This window comes from Phoca vitulina, unplaced genomic scaffold, assembly GCF_004348235.1.
Source record: "Phoca vitulina isolate PV1807 unplaced genomic scaffold, GSC_HSeal_1.0 scaffold98, whole genome shotgun sequence".
Lineage (NCBI taxonomy): Eukaryota > Metazoa > Chordata > Mammalia > Carnivora > Phocidae > Phoca > Phoca vitulina.
The window spans coordinates 2,053,977-2,066,298 of NW_022589801.1; the positions used below are offsets into that span (position 1 = coordinate 2,053,977).

At 42.1% G+C, this 12,322-nt stretch overlaps 1 protein-coding gene across 10 annotated transcripts in view; it reads right to left on the reverse strand.

The window, feature by feature from the left end:
- The window catches only part of MGAT4A (alpha-1,3-mannosyl-glycoprotein 4-beta-N-acetylglucosaminyltransferase A), a 123,447-nt gene extending 112,680 nt beyond the window's left edge, over positions 1 to 10,767 (reverse strand). For 6 of the 10 annotated variants that reach the window (XM_032397336.1, XM_032397335.1, XM_032397334.1 and 3 more), the window contains exons 1-2: positions 10,655 to 10,758; positions 6,032 to 6,361 (exon numbers count right to left, since the gene is read on the reverse strand). In XM_032397336.1, coding sequence (XP_032253227.1) covers positions 6,032 to 6,125 — 94 coding nt within the window. In that variant the 5' untranslated portion in view covers positions 6,126 to 6,361; positions 10,655 to 10,758. Of the gene's footprint in view, positions 1 to 6,031; positions 6,362 to 8,931; positions 9,082 to 9,844; positions 10,054 to 10,654 lie in introns of those variants that run through there. The other 4 variants (XM_032397329.1, XM_032397332.1, XM_032397328.1 and 1 more) reach the window with 4 other exon arrangements.
- Between the last annotated feature and the right edge of the window lie 1,555 nt (positions 10,768 to 12,322).

Consider the following 12,322-nt stretch of genomic DNA (forward strand, 5'->3'; position numbering starts at 1 on the left):
AATTAGATAGCTTAAGTGAAATGGACAAATTAGTAGAATACAACCTACAGAAATTGACTGGAGAAGAAATACAGAATCTGAAAAGACCTGTTACAAGTAATAAGATTCTATCAGTCATCAAAAAACTACACACAAAGAAAAGCCCAGGCCCAGATGATGTCAGTGCTGACTCCACCAAATATTCAAAGAATACTTATTTTCCACAAACTCTTCCAAAAATAGAAAAGAACACTTGCCAAATCTTTCTATGAAATGAATACTACCCTAAGATCAAAAACTGACAAACACAATATAAGAAAACTACAGACCAATAACCTTTATGACTATGGATGCAAAATCCCCAACAAATACTAGCCAACCAAATCCAGCAACAACTAAGAAGAATTATACACCATGGCCAAGTGTTATTTATCCTAGGGATGCAAGGTTGGATGAACACCTAAAAATCAATTAATGTAATATATCTTATCAGTAGAATACAGAACAACAACAAAAATTACTCAATAGACACAGGAAATTCATTTGACAAAATTCAACACATTTTCACGATAAAAACACTCAGCAAATCAGGCATAGAAGGCAACTTCCTTCACCTGAAAAAAAAAAAAAAAAGCATCTACTTAAAAATCACAGCTAACATCCCACTTAAATTTAAAGACTGGCTTCTTTCCCCTTAAGATCAAGACAAGGAGATCAGCTCTTACATCACTTCCATTTAACACTGAAATGAAGGTTCTAGCCAGAAAAATTAAATAACACAAAGAAATAAAAGGCAATGAGACTAGAAAGGAAGAAATAAAATTACTTCTATTCATAGATGGCATGATCTGGTACACAGAAAATCCTAAGGAATCCACTATTAGAATAAATAAGCTCAGCGAGGCTATAGCAGGATACAAGATCAATATACAGAAATCAATTGTGTTTCTATACACTTGTGATGAAAATTGACAAAATTAAGAAAACAACTCCAGGGGCGCCTGGGTGGCTCAGTCATTAAGTGTCTGCCTTCAGCTCAGGTCATGATCCCAGGGTCCTGGGATCGAGCCCCACATCGGGCTCCCTGCTCAGCGGGAAGCCTGCTTCTCCCTCTCCCACTCCCCCTGCTTGTGTTCCTGCTCTTGCGCTCTCTCTCTGTCAAATAAATAAAATTAAAAAAAAAAAAAAGAAAAAGAAAACAACTCCATTCAAAATGCTATCAGAAAGTATAAAATACTTACGTATAAATTTAATAAGAGAAGCATAAAACTTATACTGTGTAAATGTACACAAAAATTGTTGAAAAAAATTAAAGACCTAAATAAATGAAATCCTATGTTTTATGGATTGGAAGACCTAACACTGTTAAGATGGTAATGGTACCAAATCTGATCTATAGATTATCATAATCCCTGTTGACTTCTCTATACAAATTGACAAGCAGATGCTAACATTCACATGGAATTGGAAGGGATCCAAAATAGCCAAACAATCCTGAAAAAGTTAAAGTAGCAGAACTTACACTTCCCAATTTCAGAACTTACTATAAAGCAACAATAATCAAGATAGCCTGGTACTAGCAGAAGGAATATCAATGGAATGGAATTCAGAGTCCAGAAATCAATCCATACATTTATGATCAACTGATTTTCAACAACAATGCCAAGATCATTCAATGGGGGAAAAACAGTCTTTTAAACAAATTGTGCTAGGACAACTGGATAGCCAGATGCAAAAGAACCGAGTTGGACCTTTACTTCATACCACACACAAAAACTGACCTAAAATGGATCAAAGGCCAAGACTCTTAGAGGCAAACATAGCAGAATTTTCATTATCTCAGATATGACAATGAACTCTTAGATACAAAGCCAAAAGCACAAGGAACAACAGAAATAGACGGAACTTCATCAAAATTTAAAACTCTTGTGCTTCACAGGGCACCATCAAGACTGTGAAAGACAATCCACAAAATGGGAGAAAATATTTGCAAATCATGTATCTGCTAAGGAAACTATATCTAGAATATATAAAGAACTCTTATAACTTAATAAAAAGACAAATAACCCCTTTTTAAAAATAAGCGAAGGATCTGAATAGACAATTTCCAAAGAATATGTCCAAATTGCTAAAAGTATATAAAAAGATGCTAGACATCATTAGTCATCAGAGAAATGCCAATCAAAATCACAATAAAACACTATCTCCCTACCACTAGAATGAGAATCGAAAGCCAGGTAATAAGTGTTGTCAAAGCATGTGAAGACATTGGAACCCTCATACGCTACTAGAAGGAATGCATAATGGTCCAGCTGCTATGAAAAACAGTCTGGCAGCTCTTCAAATGATTAAATATAGAGTTACTACATGATCCAGCAACTCCACTCCTAGGCAAATACTCAAGAGAAATGAAAACCTATGTCCACACAGAAATCCACACAAAACATGTACATGAATGTTATATGTCCCTATGGACAGGCAGATTGCTTGCTCGGTCTTCCCCAATTTCTGGATTGTGCCTGACCAAAGTAGGAAGTTCTTTAGGAGAACCCCAGCTGCAAGTGAGACCTGTAATAACTCTGGTCCCACTCTCACAACGTCTGCTTACAACTTTCCCAACCTGTCCATCCCACATAATTAGAATTCTGCCTCATTTAATTCTGCATACCCTGCAAAAATTGGTGTCCCAGCCCTAACTCCATCTTCCCTGGCTGGGTTTCTAACATTCTCCCAAACTTATGCCAAACCCATGGACCAGCTCATGTTTTCTTCCAAGTGTTAAATGAAGACCTATGAAAAATATGTTAAGAATTGCACTGTGATTACCAACTAAACCTTGAGAGTCTAGGAGTCCTATGTGCCCATGAATCTGAGTGTCTCCTAATTCCAAAGCACAAATACTCTACACCCTTTCAGAACTTCGTGGCTGCACAAGGAGCGCTTTCTCCCCGACATGCCCACTCTCTACTACTCTGCCTGGCATCACCTTCCTATTTATTCTTTCTGAAGTGACTCAAGAATTAGTAGCCTCAGTCTCTGCTCTTCTGGGAAGTAGACCAATAGCTAAGAACATAATCTCTGGAACCAGCATGACGGAGTTCAAACTTCACTTTACCACTTAAATGTATGACCTTGGCAAATTTCTCAACCACTCTACCTCAGTTTTCTCATCTAGTGAAAGGGGGTAGTAATTCTTCCCAGGGTTGTTATAAGGATTAAACTAAATCATATATAACATGCAATATGCTTCCCCAGCACCATGTTATTACTTCTATCTCAGTCTATTTGATGGTATCATATTTGTTTTGTTTACCTGAATCTTCCCCTCCCAGTCCCTGAGCTTCTCAAGAGGTGTTAAGTTTCTTATTTCTTTCATATTCATAGCATTTAATGCAGTGCTAGGCAGGATAGGTACCTATAAAAGGGACCAATGAGTGAATGAAAAATAAAAACTACTAGCCCAGCAAAGTCAATGATTATGGAAACCATACTTTCAATATAAAAATCAGAGCACATGGTTGATGAGTATACTAGAACTGAATATCTGAGATCAGGACTGCTCTGGAAAATCCAGGCTATCTGACTGCCAGAATGATCTAGAAAGAATCCAAATGCTCAGCAGTTAGATCAGTTACATAAATGATAGCCTTAAAACACAGAGGATTGGGGTGCCTAGGTGGCTCAGTCCGTTTAAGAATCTGCCTTTGGCTCGGGTCAGGATCCCAGGGGTCCTGGGATTGAGCCCCACACCAGGCTCCCTGCTCAATGGAGAGCCTGCTTCTCCTCTCTCTCAAATAAATAAAATCTTAAACAAACAAACAAATAAAAAAATTTAAAAAAACAGAGGATCTTACATAACCATAACAGGAGTCCTCTGTTGATACCTGAAAAAGTCTGGACAAAACACTAAGCAGAAAAACAGAGCGGAAGAATATCATGAAAGGATTACAGAGCTGGTCAAAGAATGATAATCAAAGAGAATGGACTTTGTGTTATCTAATACCACAGGATGAAAGAATATTTATATGTTTTAAATCTTGATTCTAAAGACAACTTTTTTTTTTTAAGATTTTATTTATTTATTTATTTGACAGAGAGAGCGCACAAGCAGGGGGAGTAGGAGGCAGAAGGAGAAGGACAGGGAGAAGCAGGCTCCTCGCTGAGCAGAGTGACATGGGGCTCGATCCCAGGACCCTGGGATCATGACCTGAGCCCAAGGCAGATGCTTAGCCCACTGAGGCACCCAGGCACCCCTAAAGACAGCTTAATACAAAGAGAAAATAATGCTTATAATGCCTTTACACAAGAAACAAGGTAAGTGGAACGGAGATTCCAAAAATTTTAATCCCTTACATAAGACTCAGTGAGAAGGATCACATTTCTCCATGACTATAACTCTGAATAGATAAGTTTCCTGATAAGAAAAAAATCCATATATTCCCCTTATGGTCAATTCTCTTATTTCATAAGTAAACTTTTAAGGCCAGTGATCTGTTTTGGTCATGTCTGGGACAATCAATAGTTTGATTAAATTAACTAGTCAAAGGTCTTCCTAAGTATGTCTTCTCCTTTTGGTACAATTAAAAAACTAATCTAAAATGTATATATTTGTCCACAAAGAATAAAGGTCTTCACCAAGTTTTTCATTCATTTCTCCCCGGTATAGTTCCTCTCAAAATTACAGCCCAACTCAGGAAAAAAAAAAAAAAAAAAAAGGGAGATAGTATACTTGCTTAAAGAATAGATCATATGCTTTCCACTTTAATCAGCTTATTTTATACACATGTACTCACACAGAGATATACACATCTACATATACATATCTATATACATGCCAGAAGAAAATTAAATAACGAATGCACCTTTTCAGTTATCTTCATGTAAGTTAATAAAATAACGCCAGCAATAGAACCCTCAAATAACCTGGTGATGATGACTACTCTAACTTGATTCTAAAAAACCAAATATATACTTCCATCCTTCTTTGCCATCAACGTTCCCTAGATTAACATAAGGAATGGGGGCACCTGGTTGGCTCAGTAGGCTGAGCATCCGACTCTTGATTTTGGTTCAGGTCATGAGCTCAGGGTTGTGAGAGATTGAGCCTGGAGCTGGGCTCTATGCTGGGCATGGAGCCTGCTTAAGATTTTCTCTCTCTCCCTCTCCCTCTGCCCTTCCCCCTGTGCATGCACACGTGCTCTCTCTCTCTCAAATAAATAAATAAATAAGGTTAAAAAAAAAAAGCAAAGGCATTATCCCTGAATATCACTTAACAAATAACCTTCCTTAAAAACATAATTCAACAGTAAAACACAATAAACTTAAAATTTGTTTCCAAGGGGCGCCTGGGTGGCTCAGTCGTTAAGCATCTGCCTTCGGCTCAGGTCATGATCCCAGGGTCCTGGGATCGAGCCCCACATTGGACTCCCTGCTCCGCAGGAAGCCTGCTTCTCCCTCTCCCACTCCCCCTGCTTGTGTTCCCTCTCTCGCTGTGTCTCTCTCTGTCAAATGAATAAAATCTTAAAAAAAAAAAATTTGTTTCCAGTTTTTAAGAATTTATCCTCACCCACTTCATAAATACTCTTGCCCAAAGAGCAATCTGTCAACACATGTAGTTTAAATCATTAACTACACAGCACCAAATCATTACTATAATCAGCATGTAAATTTCATGAAGGCGCTGATTGTGTCCTTTTAAGCACTTTAAACAACATCCAGTACAAAGAAGCTTATTAAGCATTTATGATGTTTAATAAAAATAAAATGTCAAAACAAAAGTCTATTATTCAACTTGGCTGCCATGTATAATATAACCACTGATCAGTATCTATTTCTCCAAGTGCAATTATAAGAAATTGAAAACAAACCCCATTCAAATTAGAAATTCTGTCTCCTCTGTCCAAGAATACAGTTTCATTTTTGTATCAGAAAGAAACTAGGAGGCCACCAGCAGAGAGCATGCAACATGCAGACTGTTGGGGTACTTAACCAAAGCATTTATGCACCCTTTACTACTACATTTCATGCACATTTTTGGAGATATTTGCCTTACCTTTCCCATTTTGCCACGTAGTATACCAAGATAAAGTCAGGAACGAAGTGATAAATGCTAAAACAGTAGCTACAGTTCCATTTCGGAGCCTCATCTCATTTCACCATCACACTGGTTCATATGTTTATGATGATAACCAGGACTGTTCTCTTTTTAATCCTGAAGTCAACTGAATCCAGTACTCCTGGCTCTGGGCCAATAAAAACAATCAATAAGAGAGGTTCATTTCAGATGCTCCGCAGAACAAGCCTAGCAGCAACATCATTCATAATTGCTATTCAGGATTGTCTTCACAGTCTTCATAGGCTGCTGTCTCAGGCTTCTTTCTTCCTATTCAGGGAAAAAGGAGAAAGAAAAACTTGTTCAATAATGCAAAATATTATTTTCTTCATTTATCATTCACCATTATGAACAGACTTTTGGCTGGGCTAACCTCCATCTACAAAGATTATCCCCACATCTAAACAATTCATTTATTATATTCTAGAATCGTATGGTGTTTCTCCTCCAGAAAAAGAGCTTCAAACTATATTCCCTCCTCACTGATTCTGTTTTGTCGGCAAAAAGAAAATTATGGCTCATTATTTAAAGGGAGAAGTTGCGGGACTTGTTAAACAAATAGTAAGCCACAGATTCCAAGCTGATAACTCTGAGGATCACACAACAGTTCCTAAGTAATATAACCGTCACACTCCTCAGTTTCCCTATTGCAAAATAATAGTTACTGTTTTGAAAATTTTTAAGAAAAACTGACAGAATACAACCTACAAGCATCAAAAAACCTGGGCTCTAGATCCAGCAACATCATTCTATATAGGACCTCAGGTGTGCCACTGATCTAGGCCTCGCTTTTTCATCCATAAAATTGAGCAAACCACCTGTCCTGGCTCCACTTCTAGGACACAAATACTGTTAAATAGAAAGGTCACAGTTATTATTGCCATTTATCATTATCATAAAAGAAACGTAGTTGTTCCAGTGATTAACCTGCTCCCAAGGTGTCAATTGGGAATACGGAAGGATTTAGAAAATGCAGCAACCCAACCAGAACATTCACTCCGAAAATCTGGAGATCACCACCCAGCTAGCAGAGCTGTTGAGAAATTTGAATTCAATCAAGTCCTTATACGTACTTAAGTATAGTCACCTAGCACTTAATAGGTTTTCCATAAATGTTAACTGTGTTAAAAAAAATAAAAGCAAACAAACAAACCAAAAAAAAACAAAACAAAACAAACAACTGCAGCCAGCCACGGGTTTGGTCTGCACTATGCATAGCCAATCTCATTCCCTGGGGGCATGTCAGGCACTCCAAGATGTCCATTGATTCCCAGTGGCCTCAAAGGGACCATAAGATGCACGTGGCAATACACTAAGACACACTCTACTGGGGTGAGTTAATGCACCTCCAAAAATGCCTAACAAGCCCAAGGGACAATTCCCTCAGCTACAAAGTATGGCTGATTAAAGTAGCCATTTGTAGGCAATTCAGAAACCACCATCTCAGCTACTTTGTAAAACTGAACATAGTAACTAGAAATCTCTGCTAGTCTAAGGCATAGTATTAATGGTAACAATGATAGAAGCTACAAGGTACTGTTTCCTATGCTTCATTATATGCTTTAAATCTTCAACAAAACCCTAAGAGGCAGGCCTTTTTTAAATTGAAGTATAATTGACACACAATGTTACATTAGTTTCAGGTGTAATGAGACAGGCACTGTTAACCCAGAGAGGGAACACTAATCTTACCTACCACCCTTTGCCTCTCAAACTGGGCCACCTGCACCTTGTAAGTACAAAGAGAAGTGCTAGGGCCACTCCCTGTCTAGAGAACCTTCCTGAGGTATTGTTATCCAACAGTGTGTGAATTTTAAAAATGTTCTCTTCTATAACGAATATGGATCTATTATGAAATAAACTGCAAAATTCATAGGAAATTTCCGAGTTTAAACCTAAGACTTTAAACAAATTTCTCACTTCCTGTAACCTCTGGCTAAGCACCCCTCCCCCACCACACACACACACACACACACACACACACACACACACACACACACACCCGCCCGCCCGCCCGCCCGCCCGCCCGCCCGCCCGCCCGCCTTTTAACCCTCCTTGGCCAGTAGCTCTCACTGTGGCATAATATTCTAGAAGCACTGAACCCCTCTACTTCCTTGCTTCCTCTTTCTATCTGAAAACAAAGAACTCCAAAGATATTCTCAAAAGTTATCACTATTTTCTACAACCAAAGTGACTCACTTTCTATAGTTAAGACAAGTTAACATCAAACACGTTCACACTGATGGTTTAGACTTTAAAATCTTTGTGGCAAAATCCTACAATTTGAACTAAATTCTTAAAAGTGCCTAATATATTGTCTTATATCAATAAGCACCCAATAATGAGTTCTGATTATAAAAAGAGATGTGATAACTCAGTGAATTATATAATGTAGAATTATAATCCTGGTGTGACACTATATAAAAATGTATATAACTTTCTGTTGCTACATATTTAGCCGCACCCTACTTCAGGAAGGATTTTTTCCTAGTGAAAGACCTAAAAGTATACAGGTTATTAGAGTAAACATCCAATTAATTATTACGGGGAAGTGGAGAAGGAATCATAAAGGATATTTTTAAATAGTTTTATTAAAGACAAAGAAAGCCCATATGATAAAATTCAGTATAAATACAATAAAAGTGAATGACTTCTAAAATCAAAGTAGACTATAGATATACTATTAGTAATATGTGAAAAATATACCAAATATTAAAAATTGGATCCAGGAAGCTATTAAGCTCAGTCTGAAGATACTTATCAATTCTACTAACAAATAAGACCTGAAATTCTGCAGGACAAATGTAAGAGCATTTTACTCAGTAAGAATGTAGTCATACATTTTAATTAGGGTTTCCAAACTAATGAAGTTTAACTGCACAGCACAAGTGAAGACTCCAGACCAAAGCAAAACTAATGATCTCCATGCTCTTCAACCAGGAGGCAGTCACAGTCTGGACAGCCAAGAGCCCTCTGGATTGACTGACTACCTAAGGCAAGAAACAAAGTGACTCATTTTTATCGTTTTATCGTTTATCATTTGCAAAAATTTGAATCTAACACCTTAATGCTCTGAGATTATCACTTAACATATTTGAATCTTTAACAATAAAAAAGGTGGTGGCTAAAATTACTAATCATCTTCTTCATCCTGCCAAAGACAAATGGAACTTCAACTCTAGACCTCAGACTGAAAAATGTTTCATCTGACTGCCCTTTAAGGGCTTCAGTCCTATTGTTTTATTATTAGATACAAAAACCTTCATTTAAAGTGTTCTCTGAAACATTCAATACATTTTATGGCTGAGAATACTTTGCTGAACACTTGGCATATTCCCTCATTATCCCACAGACAGGACAGAGGTGCCTGAAGAAAGGCACAAGCATGAAATCCACGACGTGAGCTATATAACTTTATACACAGTAATTATGTAAAATTTCATTTATTTTAAATTTATCAAAGGATTAATATCTTTCATTAATACAGTTTACATAATCTCATCGTCCAGTACATTTTCGGATTTACAAGTGCGGGCTAAAGAAACCCATGCCACGATAACCTGTTAATAAAACTATTTTTTTAACATTCAGAAAAAGAAAGATAAACCACAAAACGATTATTTGATTCTAAATTTAGGTTCTGTATGCCACCAAGCGACGCTATCATTATCTTCCACGAGAATGCGTCCGACAGCAAAAGCACAACAGCAAAATACATGGAAAGCATTAAAAACATACATTATGTCTGCTTACATTTCGCAATTCGGACTGTAAGCAATGAACGGGCTCAAGAGAAACACATGCTGCGAGAAATAAAAGCGGGCGCGCAAGTGGTATGACTGCCAGCTCGTAAAACACGCCTCGGAGGTGTCACCTGGTACACTTTGTGTGCAATCACCCGGACCCAACCTAAGGGTCCCATCTGCAGCTTCCCCCTCCAGGACAACTGGGGCCTGGGGGGGATGGGGGTGCTCTTTCACACCCGATCCTCACACCTTCAGTTTGTAGAAAGACTCGCTACGACCGCTACACGCCGCCTCTGCGTCGGCGGGAGCACCCCTGCCTCCATGCCCCGGACCTCCTGGCCCCCGCCTCACCTGCCCCCGGCCCTGTAAAGGCTCCAACCCCGGGGCGGGTGTGGGCCCTGGCGGCCGGGCCCGCGGGCAACTCTCCCTTCCCCCCAGTACCCCCTAAGCCCGCACTTTCCTCCACTTTGCCCCAAAGTCGACGAGCCCCGCTGCGCCGGGGAGCGCCGGGAAACGCACCAGGCGCCCTGCCGGCCACCGCGAGAGCGCGCGGCACCAAGGGGCTGTAGCGGCGGCGGCGGTGGCACGGAGCTGACCCCGCGGCCAGGGCGCCCCGGCCCGCGCCCCGCCCCGAGGCCCAGCCAGCGCCCCGATCCGGCCCCGCAGCAGCCGGAGGCGCGAGCTCCCTGTCGGGCCGCGGCGCGGGCGCCTCCGTTACCAGCAGGTGGATCTTTCGCGACCCCGGCGGCTCGCAGCCCAGCAGCCGGCACCGCCCCTCCATCCCGCGCCCCTCCGCGCAGCCGCCCTGCGCCCCCACCTCGAGGCCGCCCGCGTGCCGCCGCCGCGAGCCGTGAGCCCCTCACCCGCCGCTGGCGTTGCCAGTGCTGCCGCGGCCGCCGCCGAGGCTGCTGTGGCCGCCGCTGCAGCCGCTGCTGCTGCCGGGTGCCCCGCCTCCCCAGCGCGACTCCGCCCCCGCCGCTGGAGCGCCGCGGCCGCCCCGCCCGTCGGCCCCGCCCGCGACCCCGCCAGCCATTGGCCGCCGGTGCTGCGCGCCCTCCACTGGGCGCCCCCGCGCGGCCTAGCCGCTCGCGTCAGTGGCCTGCCCGGCTGTCATTTAGGGGTGCCGTCTCGCAGCCTATATAACTCTCCTGAGATCCCTTTCCTCCCCCCGCTGCATTTAATGTCACGGCGAGGTCTGGAGCTGCGTCTTGGTCTCGGGTCCCAGGCTCCGAGAGCTCGGCGTCTCCGCGCCGCCCCCCTCCCCCCCCGCCACATCTGGCTTTAATCCTCCTCGGCGAGTGCAGAGGCAGCTCAGACTGCCAACGGAAGGCCCGAGGGAGCTCTCGGCCTCCGCCTGGGTGCGCGACCCGACCACCCCGGGCTGCCTCAACCGGAGCCCCTGGCCCCAGCTGCAGGTCCCGTTCCCCGGTCGTCCGGCCTGGGCAGCATTCCTGGCGACAGGTCCCAGGGGCAGGTCCCACTCTAATCCAACAACAGCTTCCGAGGCCCAGCAGTTCCAGGCACCTCACCGACTGTCTCTGACCTTCGTGGCATCCCCAGTGATAGGCATCGCTATCCCCAATTTACCGGGACTCGGGAGGAAGGACTAGCTTAGGCACAGGAAGAAGAAATACAAGGTTTAAGGGCAGATCGTTTGGGTGCCAAAGCCTTTGATTTTACCACTTCATCACGTGTCCTGCCACTTTCTCCTGGGCCCCATGTTCTAATCTTTCACCATGTCAAAAGGTTTGAAGTTAACCAAATAGGTAATCATCTATAGAAAGGCTGAGTGATCCGCCTCTCTTTTGCTTAGTGTTCTTATGTACTACAACTTGTTAATAGTAACTACCACTGGGCACATCATCTTTTGGATACACACCAAAGATGTGTTATTTTAACCATTACAATAATCCTCACAACAACCCTGCAAGTTAATATTTACAGGGAACTAGGGGGGCCAAAGATCAAGGAGACACCCTTCTTCCTGCCAAGCTCCCAAAGTAATACATAGGTTCTTTTTAGAAACCAGTTATCCAAAAATTCAAAACTCTTAAGAGGCAAACCTCAATCAGAATAGTTTTTCCCCCCAGCAAAGTTGTGATGTCTCGATAGCAGTAATTAATAATCAACTATGACATGCATGGGTTTCTTAGCTCTTCCATGGTGATATTTCTCTCCATGACTGTTGAGCTGTTTTAAAGGTCCAGGAAGACATACATGATTCCTTCCTCCCGTGGTCCTCCCTTGATTCAGGGGGAACAGACAAAAAGATTCAACCACTACCCAGCACCATGAACATAACTTAGGCATGACAGCCATGACATTGAATGACAACTTTTTTCTCTGCTTTGGGGCCTGAGAACCAGACTTCCTGTGCTCTATGACAAAGACATTTCCTTGTAGCAACCGGGCAACAAGATTTCACAACCGGATGTAAGCAATAAAGACAAACCATTATGGGATACAACCTTTGAGACACTGATTG